General features: G+C 38.4%; 2 protein-coding genes across 2 annotated transcripts; both read right to left on the bottom strand.

The window, feature by feature from the left end:
• Positions 1-1583: 1583 nt before the first annotated feature.
• On the bottom strand, positions 1584-9300 carry LOC146474507 (protein CMSS1-like). The gene is made up of 10 exons (XM_085116963.1): positions 9224-9300; positions 9069-9139; positions 8722-8778; positions 7573-7693; positions 6349-6420; positions 5529-5640; positions 4512-4572; positions 3680-3767; positions 2510-2598; positions 1584-1748 (listed from the first exon to the last, which is right to left on the bottom strand). Exons 1-10 carry the CDS (start codon positions 9279-9281, stop codon positions 1665-1667), a joined length of 813 nt encoding a protein of 270 aa, XP_084973089.1. The 5' UTR covers positions 9282-9300; the 3' UTR covers positions 1584-1664.
• A 1636-nt stretch (positions 9301-10936) lies between these two features.
• LOC146474506 (uncharacterized) lies at positions 10937-19800 on the bottom strand. The gene is made up of 3 exons (XM_085116962.1): positions 19667-19800; positions 12121-12317; positions 10937-11297 (listed from the first exon to the last, which is right to left on the bottom strand). Exons 1-3 carry the CDS (start codon positions 19794-19796, stop codon positions 11085-11087), a joined length of 540 nt encoding a protein of 179 aa, XP_084973088.1. The 5' UTR covers positions 19797-19800; the 3' UTR covers positions 10937-11084.
• Between the last annotated feature and the right edge of the window lie 2267 nt (positions 19801-22067).

Raw genomic sequence — 22067 nt, 5'->3', positions numbered from 1 at the left:
ACAGCGGTGACGTTGAACTTTACTTGATCTCAACACGATGGCAAGTTGATAAGAACTTTAAAAGGTTTCCTGAGCACGTTCGAGAAAAACGCTAGCTAACACAAACGATAATAGATTTCTTTGTTTCATAGATCATACGTAGGCAACTATATCCGTAGCAAAACCACAAAAACTATAAGATAATAACACAAAGGAAACTACAATGAAACCGAGAGTAAATACAAACTATGTTTGGATGAGGCCTCGACGACTGGTTTGGTTGCGCGCGCTAAGTAACGTCTCATTTCATTATGACGTGCAATTAAAAACACTTGATTTTTCGACAAATTTATTTGTGAAAACTGAAAAAAATCGATTCACCGAAAACTGGTCATGGCGGATTCTGTCAGTATTGATGTTTCGAACCAAACTGCTGCATACAACAGCTCGGCTATGAAGCAAGAAAAATTTGTGCAACAAAACGAGTTAAGCTACGTTGTAGAGATCCGCTCCCCACAAAGTTCGCGTGCAAGAAGCTTTACTTGTAGAAACTGTGAAGGCAACGGTAAACAAACGCGGCTCAGGCAAACACTTTTTACCAGACTCCGAAGCTATTTAATTGCTGGAAGGAATATCGAAGCAAAGTTGAAGAAGTTCAATGTGAAGTCGCACCATGTAGCGAGTCCGTTCAGCTTTCTCCGCAAACTTTTTGGCGCTTTATTCCAACTGGAGACAGAAGCAAAATTCACAGGTGAAGAGCTTGAGAAACTAACGGAATCTCAGCTTGGAGAATTAAAATCATCCCTGCAGGATTTAGTGGCCTATAAAAGAAAGGAACTTAAACAAGAACAATTGTCTTGCATCGGGGAAAGAGAAGACTTGGAGAAAACAAAAAAGAAGGCAAAAGAACTAGAAGATATGGCTTGGGCAACATTAAGGCCTTTTGTAAACAAGCACCCTTCTTTAGATGATTTAACAAGAGTTCTTATGTTTTAGAATTCTAATTAAATTACATGTGGTATTCTTTGTGAAATATTGTTTTGTTTAGTTTCTAAGGAAAAAAATTTTTGGTGGAACAGAGGTTTTAGTTCCCATCGTTCTTTATTAAAAACAATTCGCGTCTACAAATTAAAGGTAGATGCTAGTGACGTTTAGCAGACCTTCTGTAGAGTGCCTCAGTACCATTCGTTATCTTTCATCAAGACAAGGTCTGTTTTAATAAAATAATGTTTTGTTTTTGTAATTTTTGGATAGGAAGGTCACGGAGAAGGCCAGTTCCTTCGCAACCACTTCTTAATAAAGACGCCAATTAGGCGTTTCATCCCCAGATCCACCACCCCTCAAAGAGACCACCCAGTTTGTTGACATCATGCCCATATAGTTACGAGAGGTAAAGATGGCCTAGGTGATTTATCGGGCTTCGGCTTCCAGAGCAAAAAAGCAAAAAGAAGCCCTACTACTCTCCCCTCCCTGGATGGGATGCTAGCTCACCGCAGTCACCCTCATTTGTAGAGTCACAAAGCTCATTTATTCACGTGGAATTTTGGGAGTTGCAAAGGTAAAGTACCGAGGCTCCGAAGATAAAATTTGGATTTCACACAACCGACAAACAACCGAACAAAAAACTTTATTACCAAGATTACGATATTTACAGAGCGAAGGAGTAAAAATAACATGTTTCACTTTCAGAATAATCCGATCTTGAGTTTGGAAGCTTTGGCGAGTGGGAAAATAAAATCCTTCAGCAAGCTAATAAGTTCTCCTCTCACCTGAAAATGTATAAAATACAAACGTTACACCACAATAAACTCCCTTACATGACTTAAAGGACTTAAACCGTCATTTTATTTCCGACAAATATAATATTTAAAAGTGAATTATATTCCTATTCCCATAAGTTAACATTTACGGCTGTGTGAACATTTACTATGTTCGCCTAACTTTACTCTTTAAAAGTACTCAAAGTAATATAACTTCCCTGTTTTACTCTAAATATTGTTAAGTGTTCGGCTAAGTATCTTCTTATCACAAATCTCGTTTCTTTAACTGTACGCATCTAGTCCTAGTTCTTCGTCATGTATTTTCCTTTCTCTTGTTTTACCTGCTACTGTATTGAAAGCTACTTTTTTTGAGTCTGTAAGGTCGAACTGCTGTTATTTGTTATGCGTCAAAACCACTGCTCGCCTCGAATAGCTGTAGCTAACTGCGAGCAGTGCTTATCTTCTCTTTGTATAGGTTTAAATCTTTAATAAACTTGAACTTGAAATTGGCTGTGTGAGGCTTCCGCGTCAGAATCCACACTTCGCGTAAATATAAAAGTACTTACAGTTGAAAAATACAGTTCGTATACTGGATGAGATCTCGACTTTGCCTAAACAGGGCGCGCACGGAATAAATTAGTGATGATGACGTAGCATCAAGTTAATGCCTGAACGAAATATATGGCTAATGATGACATAGCACCCTCAGAGTTTCCGCGCGCTTTTCACTAAACTTCACGAAACTAGAATACGTTATTTTGGCTACCTACCTCTGGTATGTCAATCATTCTTCGTAGTTTTTGATCTCTCCAAGTCCAGTCAAGAATTACGTATTTTAATCGTGACGTTTTTAATGAACCTGTAAGTTAAAACAGATCAGCGTAAAGACGGTGTCTCCAAATACCAAGGTAATTTTGCGCGGTTTAGGATTATTCGGGAAAAGCAGATTTCAACGAGGGCTATTGGAATCCAAAATGAAAATTAGGGGTAATCAGGCATGTTTCAGAGATAAACAAGCAACAATAATTCTAATTAACTATGTCTGAAAAATGTGTGGTTACCCCAATTTTCTTTTTGGATTTTAATAGCCCTCGCTAACATTTACTTTTCCTGCTTAGTCATAAACGGCGCAACAATAATTTGAATTTAGGAGGCGCCGTTTTTAAGCACGGTGCCTACTAATACAGAAGTATTTGCGCGGTTTATACGGGAAAAGTAAATGTCAGCAAGGGCTGTTTAAATCCAAAAAGAAAATTGGAGATAATAAAGCAACAATAATTCTAAAAAGCGCTAAAATGCAAAGCAATGAATCGTATTTTTACCCCAAACTGAACCTTGATTATCCCTGAAAAACGAGTGATTACCCCTAATTTTCTTTTCGGATTCCAATAACCCTTGCCAAGATCTGCTTATCCCACGTAGTTATAAGCCGCAAAAGTATCTCTGTTTTAACATGCACCGCCGGCGACAAACCCGACTTCCTCAGACCATCCCGAGATGCGCAGAAAGTATGCGCAGTAGCAAAAGGAGGAACTGTCCTTAAATGCTGTACATTTTAAGGGCGATTTACACGGTACGACTTTGTCGCATGCGACAGGCCTACGACACGTATTGTTTCGTGTAAATCAAACCTACAACTCGCTTACGACTGTCGTGTACGACACAAAAAATGTCGTAGGATTTTAGAACATGTTTTAAAATCCTACGACAATCGTAGGTATAGGCAATGTTGAGTGACGAGAGTTGTGTGCGATCTTTTGCATGATGTGAGCAGTGTGCGTTCTAGAAATCACATGCGACAGTCGTAAGCAAAAGTTGTACCGTATAAATCGGCCTTTATAATCTCAATCAATCAATAATCAATAAATCTTTATTTAAACACGGTAAAATCCATCAGAACACGAACACGATTTTAAACAAGATGAAACACAACGACTCACCGTTTTGCAGAAGTTTCAATATCCGGCTTGGTGTTCCAATGCCAAAATGAACCACATGAGACTCAAGAAACTGCTCTTGCTCTGACATCTGGAAAAAAATGATTTTTAAAGTTCATTTGAATCTCGATCCCAAAGTTTCAAAACAGTGACATACAGTTCAACATTTGTTAATCTTTAATGTTTTTGCATCCCAGGATACGGCGGACCTCATCTGTGTCCAACATATTTTTTTTACAGCAATACTCCTCAGCATTAATACTTAAAAATATTTATCACACGCTTTTATTCATTCAGCCTTTAGTATGAAAATATAAAGTACGATTTATCATGGCCCAACAAGTCGTTGTTCAACATCTGTTTCCCATAAAATGTTGTCGCTGACTTCAATGCTAGAATCTTCATACGACAACAGACCCTTCTTCAGGGGGGAAGGGAGACTACCATACAAAAATGACGGGGGTGATCAAAGACAATTATTCTAAAAATCCTTAAAAGGTACCAGAATCTTGTTTCGTTGGTGTGGCTCAATATCACCTTCACCTTGAAGGACTGAGACACAGTTTGTATTGCGTTTTTTTTGGTTTGATACTCTAAGAGGTACAGTGTACCACCATACCTCTAAGGATGGTCACTGTAGTCAATTCTGCTATCAAACCATCACAAACATACGACGATCACCCATGTCATTTTACGTGGCAGTAGTCCCCTTGGGAACCTTATGTATTTAGCACTTTTGAATGTTAATCATGAGTGAGCAGATGAGAAGAGTCCTTTCTTCCTGACCCTGGCCAAACATAAGCTGAAATTGCATTAGAGATCAATGTAGGATTACCTTCATGTGCTTTGCAAATAATTTAACTGTTTTACATTTTCCTTTGAATTCTGCTGCTGATCTGTAAACAAAAGGAACTTCAAATTATTACTGCTGCCTTTACATGTATATACATTAATGTTATTTTACATTTATTTAAATGTGCCTATCGCTTCAAACTAAAATACTCCTGAACACTAATTGCTTTTTCAAACTCATTGACCAGGGTTTTCATATTTCTAGGTGGCTAGTACATAAAATATCACACAGTACTTGAAATCACTGTTAAGTCTAAAGTAACACGATACAAATACCAGTACTCAAGGGAGTTTAGGAGAATCTGACAGTTTCCTTACATTCTGAAGGGTAAAAAAACCTTCGACTTCTTCCAAACTGACATATGGCACATAATGGGGAAAAGGCTGCAACAATTGAGTGTAACAAGGGAGACAAGGAAGACTTGTGAAAAATACCAAGAAGAGATCATTGTAACCTGATACTGGGCTCTTTCTCTTTTACAATACTTATAACACTTGATTTGCTGATTGCCAATAAGTGATGGATCAGAGGCGTGCAAGGTGTGTTAAATTGCGGAAGTGAACCCCTGAATTACCAACTGAGAGCTAGCTCTAGTCAGAAAATGGGAGATCAAAGAAAAAAATCTTTGACCTCCACGGGAATTGAACCCACAACCTCTGGATTTGATCATGGGTTTGGTCATGGGTTCAATTCCTACCGAGATCGACAATATTTTTTTCCCGTGCATTCCTGTTAGTCATGAATAGCAACATTGCCAGTAAATTCTGAAACGCTCATACTTTAATAAAATAACATTGCCATTGACACACTGGTTAATACATGTAGATGTTTATTTTAGTTTAATTTGGGGCTCTTGGTGGATAATGAAATACACATACTGAGCGTCATTTTTTCCCTCTCAACCCCTCATGAAAAATGAAAACAAAAAATTAAATAAAGGCCTGATATTTGCAGATTAGAAAGGATGGATATAATTTCATGTATGTATGTTAGACTGACCTGTTGAGCTCCACGACTCTGGTGGCAGCTGATGACACAAAAAGGAGACAAGGAGAGCCCTTATCACCTTTTTTGTCCAACTTGGAAACATTCCCTGACCAGTGTAGAATTACTGCAACAACAACAAATCAATGACCTGTCATTTTTTATTAAACTTTCATCTATGTCCCAACTAGAGAGCTATGGGACAACAACTCGACTGCAACTTTAGAACTGATTTACTGTAACTTAGCCTGAATTTCAGCCGTCTCCACTGGACACATACTCCCAAGGAAACGGCTAAAATTCAGGCTATTGTAACTGTATTTGTTTGGTACTAACTACAAGAAAATGACATTTTTTTCAAATAATAAATTATTACTGCAATAAAAAAAGCACATGGCATTTCAATCAACAGAGCCTTAGACAGTCACTAATACTCCAAGTCCCCTTAAAACATTAATTCTCTAGAAGTATACCCAGGGAGGAGGAGGTAGTAAGGGTGCTGAATGTTTCATTCAAGACACTGCGGCATATACAGTGGGTTTAGTTTGTTGTTGGTTCTCGTCCTTGCCCTGAGAGGATTTTGCCTGGGTCTCAAGATTTCCCCTCTTCTCAAAACTAAAATATCCGAATTCTAACTCAACCTTGAATCTGAGGCTCACAGGTTTGTCAGCCATTAAACTAAAAAGTGTTGGGCACAAAGTAGATGTATTTATTTATCTACTTCAAATTATGATGGATTGGGTAACAGTAACTGAATTAATTAAATCACAAGGGCATTGAATAACTTTTAAATTAACACTAAATGAACGAAGTTGTCTCGATAGCAGAGCCAAACCTTTATTGAGATAAGGAAGAAGTTCTTCTAATGCACCAGTGTGAGTTGAATCATCTCTCAAGCAGCAAGAATCTACATGAGCAAAAAAAGTCATACACTGTATCAGGAAAACACCAATTTCAATGTATTAAAATTCTAGCTTGGCTACGAGGCTTAGGGGAATAAAACAACAGAAATTTATTATTCATCTCTGAGCCTCAATGTAATTATTTTGTTTCATACTAAGCCTTGTAGCCAGGCAAGAATTTTAATATATCGAAATAGGTCTATTAATACACTCATTGAAGAATCAGCTCTACACTACTGGTCAATATTATACTGATAATTATGGAGTTATTGTTGAATGAGTGGAGAAAGAAGGGGTGAATTTCACCGGTGGTGATGACAGACCTAAATAGCAATACTTCCTATCACTTTATACAAGAATTTTCCAAAAGCCATGATGATATTAAGGGAGCAACAGGATATCCATGGGTTCAGTCTGAAGAGTGTCCTGGAATCCTAAGGACACCCAAGGCTCTCGAATAGATGGCTAGGATCTAGAAGTAGGCAGCTTAGAGAATGAATTTTTTCACAGGTTTATTATACAGAAACATAGGTGGCTCAGACTGAAGCAGCTGGTATTTTATCCTACTGCAAGCTGACACCCACAGTTGGAAAAAAAATTATTGAAATTCAACTGCTAATCTTTTTAAAACATGATTAAAGATATGCATTTTGGAAACCCAACTCTTAATTTCTGGCTAAAAACTTGATGTGGTGCAATTGGGGAAAGAAATAAAAGAAATAAAAGAAATTTTATCTTTACATGGCTCTAGTTAGCCTATTATGATGCAAAAGCATTCAGGTTAATTACAGTCTTTTAGTCATGTCCACTTGTTAACTTTTCACATTCAAATTTTAATTTTTGATCACCTGATCACCTTTAAATCTCAAGTTTTCCCAGTTTCTCTAAAATTTATCAATATCACCCCTTCTTTCTTCTTCTTTATCATCATAAAAGTTCCAAAAATCCTGCACAAAACTGCAAACAATTATGAGTATGTCTGTGCACCAAAGAACTATAATGAAGACAACTTGTTGTTTTTAATTAATTTATTAGCACAACACATTTGACATATGATTAATGGCAGTCAGTAGTCATGGATTATTTTTCAGCCACAAAATATCAATTTTAAAGATATCAGGTTCACAGATCACAAAGTATAATTCTAAACAACTTACCGTCTACCATTACATCCTCCAGCTCTAGTGTTGAAAGTGATTCTGCTGTGTAATCACAGAAAGCCGTCCATAACACATCTGCAACTTTACTGCCATGAAGCTCTGTGGTTATACTTTCAATCTAAAACAAGTACAGGCCATTCCAACAAACTTAATGGGTCAGTTATTTAAACAGAGTCCGCTAACTCAGGCAGCAGCTTAAGGCAATCAGCGGGCCTCCAAATCTGTTTACAAGTGGTTTATTTTAACTAGATACAGTAAATAGTTTTCTAGTCTGGGATGCAAGCCTTCTTGTAACCATCAGCAACAGACACTGTTTAGATATGACTGTTTGGAAAATTGAAAATGGCTTAGAAAATAGACTACGAGTAGTCCCCCATTTTTCCTCAGGGATAGTAGGGCGAGCGAAACGCGAGCGCGCGTGAAAATCACCCCACTCGAGAAAAGGCGACACGCGCCGGGGAGCGAGAAAAATGAGGGACTACAGACAAAGCCCAAGCTTTTGACCCTTCACGGCCGACTGATTTTGGAGTGTAAAGATCGTATCACGTTCTAACTCAATTAAGCATACTAATTGACCAAATATCTTTATTTATTTTATATGAAAATGAAGAAACCTTTGTAACTGAAATAAAAAAGGTTTATGTTTTCTAATGCCTGTATGCCAGTCTACAGAGTATGGTAGAACCCAATGAGATCTTGCATGAGCAAAGGAGTTTTACTGACATGCACTGACGCATCCAGGTTACTACATTTTCAGTTTAAAACCACACCTGAAGATTGTTAGTCTCAGGACTGGAGATTGGAGATCTTTACCTCCAATCTGCATGTCCACAAATCCTAAAAAAATATTAACAAAAAAAGTAGTCTGAATCATACTCCTTTTCAGCCATAATTTTGAATTTCTATTCCTTCAACATTATTTTATTATTAAATGTACGACTGTACTTTTTTAATTTCTAATATATTTTTTCAGCATATGCTTAAGTCAGAGTGGAAACTTAACATTCTTAGAATGGTATAAGTAAGGCTATTTTTAAATTTAGCATGGATCACAAAAATATCGGCGTGCACGCAAAACGTGCGCGAGCGATAATCGCGCGTGCACATGCTCTACAGTCGACTGGTGCCTGAATAATAGTATTTAACCTTTGGCTTCTTTCTCTTTCTCTTTGCTTTTCTTTCATCCGTTCCCTTAGCATCAATCTGTGTATTGAACGATGAAAAATCAATAGTAAAGCAAGATTAATAAAAATAAAGGAAATACTACTGAATACCCTGCCAACTTAGATTGAATTAACAGACACGGCTATTTCGATTCGATTTCCTCAGGAAATAATCACGGCACACTGCATACGTTTCCATAGCCTACGAACCGATCAAGCTGATGAATTCACGTTCCAAATTGTACCTGTTATTCTTATATTATTTCTGTTAGTTAACACGCGATGGATTGGCCACAAAATCTTCACAAGTTGATAATGTATCGTACGCACCAGTTCATCGCTTGTCTTGTCGTCACCACTGTGTTCCGTTCTTCTCCTCTTTTGCCGCTTTGTTTCTTTTTCTTTCAAAGAAATTCAACCATTAAGCATGATATGGTACCTTGTATTACATATTTAGTGCATTGATTTTCAAGCAGAAAATTTACCGGTATTTTCCAAGTCCTTTTCGTCAAGCCACCATTCATCATCTAAAGCGTCCGCCATTTTGAATCCAATAGGGAGGGAGGTAGTGGACCCAGGACCAAAACCCAGGACCCAGGACTCTAATTTAGTGACCGCGGTCAAACGTAATACAAATTGCGCGCTAACGATTTGCTAAAAAAGTTTCAAGTCTTTTTTTTTATAGTGAATTATTTTAAGACTGGTCAGCGCTGTGTGTCTTTTTTTCTGTTTGAATTACCGACATCCGGAAAACCAATTCAGGTTTTGATACATAAACTTATTGTGGCCGTAGCTCACAAAGCCGTTGATGATGCTGAAAGTTTCGATTAAATCACCACGCATTCTGTAGACTGCAAGCAGTCCCTTTCTGGTTAGTCGCGATGGTGTGCTCATAGCGCAGCGAGACTGGAGCGAGAAGAAATAAACGAGAAGAGACTGGGGGAGAAATTGACGAAAAGGACTTGGAAAATACCGGTAAATTGTCTGCTTGAAAATCAATACACTAAATATGTAATACAAGGTACCATCTCACGCTTAATGGTTGAATTTCTTTGAAAGAAAAAGAAACAAAGCGGCAAAAGAGGAGAAGAACGGAACACAGTGGTGACGACAAGACAAGCGATGAACTGGTGCGTACGATACATTTCTTTTCCTTTCCCCTTTTTTCCGCCACCTTCCGCTCGTTCGCTCTAGTTTTTTTTCGCGCTCGGCTATTTTGCGCGACCTCTCGACTATCCAGAAAGGGACTGCTTGCAGCCTACGCATTCTGAGTTCCAGTAAAGTTGTTACTCTAGGACGCTGTAGCCTTTGACGATAAGGAAGTAGGTCCATGACTTTAATCATGCAAGTAAATTGTCTAACCGTTTGACAATTTACTTGCAAATTTACTCAAAGCATTTGAAATGCTTTGAGAAATGGTACTGTATAAAAACTTCTGATCCATGAAATAATTTAGTCTGCTTTCCCATTCATTCCTCTAATGTGTTCCTCACAACAAATAGTATCACCAGCACTCCCAGATCTCTTTCCTTTTCTGCCGCTTATAGGGGTGTGTTACCCTCGCACAGCAACAGCTGGGTTCAGTGTACACGGTCTTTACCAATATGGACGATATTACACTTTGATTCATTAAACTTCATTTGCCACACATCAGCCCATTGGGATAAGCAGTGTAAGTCTGATTGAACAGTTTTAGGTGATCTTTCATTCCCTATTAATTTTCAGTCGTCAGCAACTATAGCATGGTTGTATTAGGGGTTGTGATAGCAGGCCGACATCATTAGTGAACAAGAGAAATTGTAGGCAGCTTTGTGGGACTCCAGGTAACACGATTCCCATGTAGAAAATTTCACCACCTACTCAAACAGGGCTCATTATTCTACCAGTATATGTTGGCAGCCGAAAACAATTTTATGCGTGGGGCCGTTGAAACGGCTTCAACACTGGGCCAGCCTATGTTCTCGAGAACAAAATAAATTGTGAAGAATGTTGTAAAGATACAAATTTAAACCAGTCAAATGAGTCAACTAAACTCTCAACAATTTCAGCAATGTTCCGAAATCGCCTCAACACTCGGTTCAACAAAACAAAAAGTTGCCCATGCAGGGTACCCTAGACAACCCTCCGCCCCCCACTCCAACAGGACACATCATGTTAAGAGTTTCGTCCACCCCTGACTAGAATAAAACGAATCAATCCCACGTAGCATCTTGCATTTTTATTGATTGTAATCTATCTAGCATTACACGCAACTCTTACGCTAAAGCTGTTTTAGTTTCTTAGCTCAGACAATCAATTTTTGTGGAAGAATTGCAGCTCCTCCCACAGAAAAAGGACGCAGAGAGCTTAGTGAATGAAAACCCCCGCGAAGATTCCGACCACACTCAGACATGTCGTAATGAATGATGCTGTCTGGATTGATCCGGTACCTAAGCCGTTACACTTGTCTCCAGAACAGCATTCAATCTCGCATTTTTTCAGAGTTATTCCCAGTTGTTTCCACATTGTTTCATTGCAAGCTCTTTTCTTCACTGGCCCCTTCGTTACGTCGCACAAGGACTGAAAAAATAAACAAAAATAATCCAAAAATTGAGCACGTTCAACAGAACTCAAAATTAATTACGGATAGCATTAATCATAATGAAGAGCGGTTTTCCAAAGTAATTTCGCGTTTCCTTTGGTTTTGCTTTATTAGACCCCATGATTGGTTGGCAAAGTTCGCACCATTTTCTCAACCAATGTCGAGCCAAACCAAAACCAATCGTCTCTGATCGCACGCGTTTTTCCGCGCTTGTCGCAGGTTACGTGTATTTGCTTCGAGTTCTGATTGGCTGATTGTGTTGTTTACATCTGTTGTGATTGGCCAGAGTAATTACTTTGGTTTTGGTTTTTCAACACTGAACTGAAAACCGCACTAATTGAGTAACTTCGCAGATCTTTCAAGTTACTGCTTGTTCAGAAATAGTTCAAAAGAGTGCCGGATCCTTTGGGAGCCAGTTACAAGTGTTTCTATTTAGGGGAGCAGAGATGGTGCAGTGGTGAGAGCACTCACCTCCCACCATTGTGACTCGGGTTCGGTTCCCGCATTCGGCGTCATCAGTCTGAGTTGAGTTTGTTGTTGGTTCTCGTCCTTGCTCCGAGAGGTTTTTCTCCGGGTAATCTGGTTTTCCATTCTCCCCAAAAAACAACAATTCTAAATTTAAATTTGATCTGGAAAGTGCCCCTAATTAAATACATTGACACTTGAATAAAGTGTTTTTCTTTAAAATTTATGTCTTGTATCTCTTCCACTGTAAACCTTCCTCGCAATCTTTTCAATAATGTTTCTGCAGCTCAATTTCCTGCAACAGTTTAAGGCAACAATTCATAACAGAAAACATACCTTCACTGAGCATGACATCAGATTCATGTCTTTTTTTACGATCCCGACTGCCATTTCGTAGGACACTTTTAAGCATGCGTCAGATTTCAAACCGGGGAATGGATCCGGGATTGTGTCGCAGTCGGTAACGTTAAGATCTGATGTGCACAGGTTGATCGGTGGCTTTGGTGTGCAAACGTAACAGCGGATCGCTAGCACTGAAATCAAAATGAAAACATTCACTTTTAGTAAACGTTTTTGCAGTAAAAGTAAAAGGTGTTATTTTTCTGAAGGTCTACCTAGTATTACAGTCTCATTAACCGAGTTAAGCCGTAAGGTTATCCAGGTAAGAGTTAAGCTTTTTTGTATTTTTAATTATTTTTAATAACAGGTAAACTGCTAGGAAACCCCAACAACATTTCTAACTGTCAGTGCGTGACCACTAAAACTACTTCTGAATTACAAGCATTTAAACTCTTGCTAAGCTTGAAGACTGAGCTAAAACAGACTACACGGAAAATATGTTTCGGCTCAGCTCCCAACAGAAGACAGTGAACCGCTTGTTGGATCAGTTCTAACTATCGTACTAAGTTACTGATGCCGAGCTTATTCTGAAACAAGTTCGCTTGTTAAGTGCAAAAGCTTGTTTTTAAAGCCTGGTTTTCACTAGCGCTGTTACCCGTCACGCGTCACGCGAGTTAGGACTTCCCATAAGGCTTTTCGCTCATGTATGAATAACCATGTGCTCGACTGATCCGCCGTCTTCATCGATCCAGTCTTGGACTCTATCCAACGCTTCGAACTCATCGATCGACTGTCATCAACGCAAGTAAACGCGCAAGCACCAGCACAAGGATTAAAATTTTTGCTTTTCTTGTGCTTGTGCTTGCGTCGCGTTCGTTTTGATTTGACACAAAGCTCTTATGCTTAGCACCCGCGCTTGCGTCGCTAGTACAAACCAGGCTCAAGTCAATGGAGACCCAGTCTTGACATGTAGTCTGACTCGATTCGAGCAAAAGCATTTGTATATTTTTCTCGCAGCTCGCATTATATGCAAAATTAGCGCACGCTACCTTAATAAAACACTGATTTAAAATAACAACCTTCTCAATAGCGTCACGATGACTAAACATTGCTTTTTATCGCTAATTTTCACTTCCCTTTGCCTTAGTAAATCGTTGTTGATAAGATGCCGAGCTAGGTAATTTTTTCTAGTTTTGTTTGGTACAACTCGTCACGCAAACTGCTATAACCGTTACAGAAAGTAACTTAAGCGATATCCCTTATATCCTGTGTAATGATGCTGAAGCGGGAGTAAAACAGAGAAACGTCCTACATAAAGATCTCGCTAAAGTAGCAGTTAAATAATTTACTTGGCCTGCGTAACAGGAACATATTTGGGCGCAATGCGCGACGAAGCTTTCTGGTGCGAACACCAAAACTTTCTCCGAGCAGGATAGCGTTAAACATTTGTTTGGGTTGACTAAGTTTGTCCAGAGCGTGGGACTAAATAGTGTGAATTCAGTTGGCCGGGATTGTCTGGATTGTCGAATCTCTGATTACTAAATTGACAGGAGCAAGTACCTACTTCAGGTGACACTCATATATGGCGAGTTAGATTCGTGTGTTACACTGAACAAGTTTAGTAACTGAACGGTAAGTCAGTCCCGGCCCTTCAACGTAAAGGTGGTAATAATATGACTTCTTTGGCTCGTGACGATCGTCTGCGTAGGAGGCTTTTGCCGAATGTATACAGCTGTTTCGACGAAGGTTGTACAAAAAGCGTAAAAGCGTACGCGACAATGCCGAAAGGTAGTCGGAAAATACCCAATAAATTTCAATAAAAGCTCAGATTCCATAATGCCTCAACCGTACAGCGAAGACTTGAGATGGCGGGCAATAGGGATTCTGAATTTTTTTTTTTTTGTAATTCCTCGCGGGCCCGAGCGTAGCGAGGTTAATAAATTTGTCGGGCCGAGCCGGCCCGAGCAGAGCTAAGCCGCGCGAATTCGAGCGAAAAATATATTTATATATTTATATGTTTATATCTTTGAAGGTGTCCGCACTGTTGCCTAGGAACAGTGAAAAACAAAGTATGAATGACGTCAGACTGTCTGGCGTCGTCTGGAGCAAAATTTGCATACATCGGAAAAAATATGTGTGCATGATCAAATTACAACTGCAATGTTCATCAATATTCACTGGATACAGAACTATCTCTCCAGAATATTTACCCTTTCTTTTAGAAATCTTTTTTGTGAAAGATTGCATTGAAGAAATTACACGTTTTGTGGCCGCGGTAAAATAATTTTCCGTGGGAAATAAATTCATCGAACACGACAGCGCTGCACGCCCGTTGTACATTACGTCGCCTCAGAAATAGATTTTCAACTGCAAACTAGCCTGTGGAACTACGAAAAGACCATGCTCATCAAAAAAAATTCTGTGCCCCTTTTAATACAATACGAGTAAAGAGGGTTTTCCACCCAGCCCCAGCTTCGCGAGGTTTTGCGAGTCACGTATTTCTAGTTTATTGGGTATTTCCCGACTACCTTTCGGCATAGTCGCGTGCACTTTTACGCCTTTTTTGGACAACCTTTGTCGAAACAGCTGTATACTTTTGTTTAACGCTCGCCATGAGAATGCAGAGAACTAAAATGTATGATTTATCCGAAAAAACATCTTGTTCCTTGACTGGAACTTGTTTTGTATTGTAAAATCTTCCATCTGTGTACTGATTACTGATCAATCAATTCAATACCAACTATTGGTGCATATAGTGAAAGGAATCTTTATACTGGCAATGTTTCCAAGAAAGAATGGAATAATTATATGAACATTTCCAAATCATAATAAAAATATGAATTATTTATCTAAAATAACATCTTTTTCCTTCACTGTAACTTGATTTCTAACACATTTATTAACTTCCGCTGGTTCCGAAATTGAGTTCGATTGTAAAATCTTCCATCTGTGTGGCTGACTGACGAATCAATTCAATATCCACTGTTGGTACGTATAGAAAGGAATATTCATACTATTAAAAAAAGAAGGGAATGATTTTATGAACAACATTTCCAAGGAAGAAAGGAATCTATTTGCAATAATAAAAAAAAACATGTTAATGAGAAAGAGAAACTGTCTAGCGCCAGCCGAGACTAAAATGAATCATTTATCCAAAATAAGATATTTTCTTTAGTGGAAATGGATTTGTTAGATATTTATTAACTTTGCTGGTTCCAAAATTGTAAAATCGTCCAGTTAGTCAGGCATAACTGACGTTAATTACAGAAAATTGACACATACAACAAAAGAGCAAACCAAGGAGGCGTTTACAGAAAAATAAAAATATAAAAAAAAATGAAATAAAATAAAATAAAGACGCAAAAAAATTATCAGTAGCTAAGCAGTTTTCTACAGCCGTTTTAATTTCTTTTTATAGTTTGGTGGCAGTGGTGAAAGATAACATTAACATCAGATAATTATGAGGACAGTTGGGAGGCTACCTCAATGTACCACGGAATGGGGACTAAGCTTAGAAATATGTGACCAAAAAAGCAGATGAAAAGTATGGTGTCTAATTATCGACACTGGTTGTGTGAAAGGTTGTGAAACTATTCTTATCACAAATGCATTTTGGTCAAATTGTTGTTCATTTTCCCGCTCATGATAAATGAATCATCGAGCATACAGGGTATGAGAATTGATCTTTTACCGAGGGTTTAGAAAAAAAGAAAAAAATGTTTATTATTAATATTTGCCCCGGGTAAAGGAACAATCTTTGTCCTGAGAAGACTTCACGCCTCAAAAAAGCTGCTGCTCTTATAAAATTGGCGCGAGAACATGACGCGCTCTTCAGTTAATTTATTTCCCAAGTAAATCGTATTTCGCATAATTATGCCATTCCGCACGCCATTCCACATACCATTCCGCAAACGCAAACGCTCTTTTTGTCAACTAGAAATTTAATTTATTCTTAGTTCCTTGAATGCGAAAATTCATCGATTTCTTCACTCTCACTTCCTAACCAGCGATCAGACATGTTCTATCCCAGGCGTACATTTTCTAATCCTCGATCTGTTATTTGGTTGTTTAATAGTCCGCAATATCGAAAAAACTGCTACTCTTGTAAAATTGGCGCGAAAACAAGATGCGCTCTTCAGTTAATTTATTCCCCGCGTAAATCGTATTTCGCATAATTATGCCATTCCGCACGCCATGCCACATGCCATTCCACAAACTCTTTCCCCCTTTTACCCTCACTGCTATTTGTGTAAACGGTATTGATTGTTGTAAACCAGCTCAGGTTACATCTTGATCAATTAAAACATTCGATCAATTAACGTGGAGGTTTACACCACATTTTTCACAAGAATTTTGTTCTCCACTTATTTGTCTATTACAATTAAAACAAATGAATTGTATTATAGTTGATAATTTACAATAACATCTGATCTACTTTACGCTCTTTATTCAATATTATGTAATTCAATCCAACCTTTCAGTTCTATCACTCGTGCATCATCCTTATGATTTATATTTAATTTTTCCATTTGTAAACCATGCAGTTTCAACTGAACGCTTCTCCTTTAGCCTCTTCAAACGTTGAGCAAGGTCATGGGCCATATCTTCCAGTAACACCAGCTTTTTCCGCTTGAGCTGCCGTCGCTTCACAAGAAGACGCATCTTTGTTTTATTTGATTCTTAGTTTGGCGATGACAACTCGAGGTTTTGGGATTTGCGTTGACCTTCGGTCGTTACGATCAGTTACTCTTCTTACACCAACTCTATGTATGATTTCAATTTCCTCTGGCTTAACCTCCTCTCCAAGGTTTTCCTGCATACACGCAATGAATTTAGCCTCCAGGTTTTCGTCTGGTTCGTCTTTAAGGCCAAGCAGTCTGATATTATTCTTACGAGTACTGTTCATTGCGGACAGCATACTCCCATGTTGAATCGATCTCTTTTCGACATATGTCGTATGTCATTACCAACAAAGAATTATTGCAAAACTCAGTTGTCAAAAGGGTGAAAGGCTCCGCTGATAAAGGCATAACCAATTCACCCACATATACATTTAAGCACTGTTTACAGTATAAGCAAGCTTCTTTTCACACAGGAATAGTTCTGCTAAAAGCATTTTTCAGAACATGAAAAAATATTAAATGATTTCTGAGAACTTTTAAAGTTGCTGTCGAGTTGCCATACCACTTCACTTAGCAAAGAACATGTGACTTTAATTCTGTGAGCCTTCCTTGTCAGCAAGAGAGGTAGACCACAAATATATACAGGATTTAACAAAAAAATATTTGTTTTGGCAATTGAAATTTTTTTTCACATTAGTGATTATGCTAATGCATATAGATTCAGGTGAGGAAATAAAAAAGGAGGTATGGCATATATCTGTTTCACGCGATTATGTTCATGAATTATGTTCTAAGCAACATGATACAAGAGTTTCCCACCAATGAATAGTTAAATTAGAGGTACTCAAGTCTTTAATATTGTTGGAACATTTTTTGTTTCATACAAATTAAATGGAAGTTAGACCTATTCTACTAACCCAATGCTGTACCCAATTCAGATTCCCTGGGGTTAACATTCTTTGTTTATTACATTTGCATTATAATGTAGCGTTCCCATTTAAATGATATGGGAATACGTCGAACGAAACATTTTATGTACAGCATTACGTTAGCCGAATAGGTCTATTGAGATACATTTTACATGTTCTAAAAACAAGACCACCGCCATTTTCCCTATTTAAATGAGGTCACTATTTCATTTCAGGGCATTTTCACATAACTTTGTTAAAATAATGCAAACTATAAATGTCACCAATAACTTAATTCCTTTTGTATATTGCTGATAAAAGATGTATTATAGAGGGTATACTTTCCAAAATATAAATACGCTATACGTTTATAATAATTATAAACTTACTTTACTGACGTTTATAATATGCATGCACAATTGAGAGTTCACAATTTCTACAAATCATTTGCATTGCAGCTTTACTAAAAAAATGATTATAAGACGCTGGCTTTAAATAGCAAGTTGTTACTGTTGTGATTGACATGAGATTATATTGATAATTCTAAGTAAATCAAACTTCACAAGAGACTGGTTTATATAAAGCACGAGGGAGGGAATTCGCCGCTCTGTTGATACCCTTCTCTTGAGCCCGTTCAACTGAATTTCAACTTTGGCGAAATATCATCAAATTTGCCATACCATTCTCTTGAGCCATTCAACTGAATTTCAACCTTTGGCGAAATATCGTCAAATTTGCCACATTCGCCAAATTCGTCGAATTCGCTGCTCTGTTAGTACCCTTCTCTTGGGCTCGTTCAACTGACTTTCAACTTTGGCGAAATGTCGTCACAATTGCCATGTTCGCCAAATTCGTCGAATTTGTCGAATTCGGCGCTCTGTTGGTACCCTTCCGTTGAGCTCGTTCATCTGAATTTCAACCTTTGGCGAAATATCGTCAAATTTGCCAGTTTCGCCAAATTCGTCGAATTCACCGCTCTGTTGGTACCTTTCTCTTGAGCTCGTTCAACTGAATTTCAACCTTTGGCGAAATATCGTCACAATTGCCATATTCGCCAAATTCGTCGAATTCGCTGCTCGGTTGGTACCCTTCTGTTGAGCTCGTTCAAGTGAATTTCAACCTTTGGCGAAATATCGTCACAATTGCCACATTCGCCAAATTCGTTGAATTCGTCGAATTCGCCGCTCTGTTGGTACCCTTCTCTTGAGCTTGTTCAACTGAATTTCAACCTTCGGCGAAATATCGTCAAATTTTCCATGTTCGCCATTGCCTGCATTTCTGGACATATCTCTGTCATCAGCGTCGACTAAGAGCGATGTGTTAAGTCTCCAGAACCCAACGTGAGTGTAAGGAGATATTTAATGTAATCAAGGAATGGTCGGTTTTAAAGCCCGGAAGGATATCTGCTGAACTGACGATGTCCAAAAGACCTTGGCTTACAAGGAAGAAATCGAGTCTACAGTGAATCTCGGGTCGTGATTGACGCCACGTAAACCTTCTGGCTTCTGGATTTAGGATAGAGAAGGAATACTGGCAATGTTTCAAAGAGGAAAGAACTGATCATATAAGCAACATTTCCAAGAAAGAAAGAAAGGTCTCTAAAAATAATAATAATAATAATAATAATAATAATAATAATAATAATAATAATAATAATAATAATAATAATAATAATACAAAAAAAGTGTTTCTAAGAAAGATAAGCCTCTAGCACCAGAGACGTAAAATGAAAGATTTCTTCGAAATGATGTTTTTACTTATTTCTTGACTGAAACTTGATTTGTAACACATTTATTAACTTTTCTAGTTCCGAAATTGATTTCCATCATAAAGTCTTTCATCTGTACGGTTGAATGATGAATTAATTCACATCAGTCGCACCAAACAACCAAATTCATTTTCAGTTTGTGCATATACTTCCTGTCCGTGTACGCATTCTTCGAGAAATAACCAACGCTTTTGATGACATATCTATATTTTATAGACAGATAAAATAAAAGGTAAAGTACTCACCATTTGGCAAAATAGCCAGTGCAAAGATACAAAGGTTGTAGATGTTCATCATGTAAACACTTAAAGCGAAAGAGTCTGCAAACAACACCCAGTCAGAAAAGACCGTCAAAATGCGTGACCCACTGAGCATAATTTTCCAGTTATATAGCTGAGCTTGACTGGAAACGAGCACTCTCATTGGTTGTTTTTTAGTCAGGTGGTCAGGTGCTAAATTCACGTGTTCAATTAATGCTAAAGTATAAAGTTCAAAAGTTCGGGATTCCTCGGAGTTTTCCAAACATGCACGGACGGCTACCGGAAATTGATTTTTACCCTTTTTGGAGCGTTGTGACGTCATCGCGTTTGTAACGTCAAGCCATAGATAACAAAAAGGGCCTTTTCCTGTCCGTGGCTAGGAACAAAAGCACGCTAAAAAAGGAAACATTCGAATTTCGGTTGCAGGTGGCTCACAAATGTTTGTGCTTATATAATTACGTTCCCTATAACTAGGACAGTTTAAAGGATTGGTGCCATTCCTCGATATAGTCGACCGCGCCAAATTATTCAAAATGGCCGCTGCTTGAAGAAAAGACACGAACAAGGTTCTAACAAAGCCTTTCATAATTCAACGAAAGAAGAAAGGCTCCCCTCTCTCACTTTCTTCTTTGGATAGCCAAGAGAGGCTCTGCTCCAGTGCGAAACAACAGCAAACGTAATCAAACCTTTACATGTATTCTTGTGTTCAGCTTCGTTTTTCTGCGTTCGGTTGTTCCGTTCTGATAAGAATCGAGTGCGTAAAACCCGCTCCTGTTCAGTGAAGAGTTGGTCGACTTTTACAGCGTATATGAAAGGGACGTGTTTACATCTGGGCGGAAGGTGACCTGCATGTTTGAAAGACGCCGGAAAACCGTTTGTGACGTTGTTTGAACGTATGCCTCGATAAATTTTCCTGGAAAATGGAACCCAGTGCGGTGGTGAAGTGGTTGACAACCTCCCAACTGACAAATTTAGCCTGCAACAGCGAAGTGGATTCTTAAAACAACCACATTGTGACCACAAAAAGATCTGTAACAAGTCTTGCAGCATTTTGCAAGGGACGCCAACAGTCGCTTAAATACCGGTCCACAGGGAGGAATCTTATCTAAACGGAAGTTTACGAAAGTCCAGCTATATAACAAAATACAATTGGTTTTGATTTTCCAAGAACGTCCCTGTTTTCCAAGACGTAAGTCGAGGGAGTTTTGGGTTAGATATCGAGACTCGGAAATCCGGAGTTTTCCGTTTTTCAAGTTCAATAATTGACACTTCTAAAAGGTGATGGATCGAGGACTGCTGCTTGTGTAACACGAGCGGCTGCATAACAACTGGCAGATTCATTTGAATACTTTTAAAATAAAGTCAGATCCATAGTGAATTGAATTTTGTTGGAGAAAAAGAAATGCTTTGAGTGAATCGAGTTCGCGTGTATAGCAGTGCGTGGGACTCCATCCATTCTATTGTTGACATTGTTTATGTCCTGGTTCGCGCGACATTCAAGAGGGAAAACTCCCAGGGTTTACCAGCGGTTTCAGTAGGACATTTGTATATTTTGTGTAGAGCTGAGCCTGCGTAGCAGGCGTTAGAAAGGAGAAAGGAGAAGGGAAATCGGTATCCTTTCTCCCTTCTTCTTTCTAGCGATTGCGCTAGGGTAGACTAGCTCTATTATTTTGTTTTTGCAGAGCAGAAGAGAAACTTTCAAGCGGTCAGAAAAGCAAGAGAGGTGCAGGTAATTGACACAATTCCATCCAGCCTGCAAAAACCGTAAGTTAAAAAATAAGAGGAATCTAATCTACCGAATTTCAAAATACTATCGAGGGTAATTATCGAGGGATTATCGAGGGTAAAATTATATAGAAAATGACCTGAAAGGAAAGGAAAATTGGTTCGAGTTAGCACGAGGTTCGAGTTATCGGGAGTCGACTGTAGTCAAAGAAGCAGAGTTAATAATTGTACAGCTTGAATCGAGCAAGGAACTGTTCCCAGAATTAAAGGGGAAGTATCATGGGGTTTTTTACCTCTTTTGTTAAAAATGGTGAAATAAGATCTTCACTTTGCTGCAAAATAATTCTAGAACAACGAGAGGAGAAAAATCAACTCAATTCTTGACAGGAACGACTCGTGATCTGTTCATGATCGTGATCTGTTCAACGCGGGTACAATACCTTCTATTTCTGCTCGTTATCGATTCTTCTTCTCGTAAATGTCTACTGTTTACTAATTCGCTTGTAACTTTTGTTGAATCTGCGCAGAAAGTTGAGCACACGGATCACAAGAACTTTAACTTGCCACAGAACGATGACCAAAGGTGATGTTACAGAAGTACAGACTTAAAAGGCTTATCAGCGTTTAAGATTTTCAGAAGTTATACTTCTCAAAACACACA

Source organism: Pavona decussata, unplaced genomic scaffold (genome assembly GCF_977016875.1).
Source record: "Pavona decussata unplaced genomic scaffold, jaPavDecu1.1 SCAFFOLD_89, whole genome shotgun sequence".
In the NCBI taxonomy this organism is placed as follows: domain Eukaryota; kingdom Metazoa; phylum Cnidaria; class Anthozoa; order Scleractinia; family Agariciidae; genus Pavona; species Pavona decussata.
The sequence above is the reverse complement of the archived record's forward strand: the minus strand, read 5'-3'. Positions and strand labels throughout refer to the sequence as shown.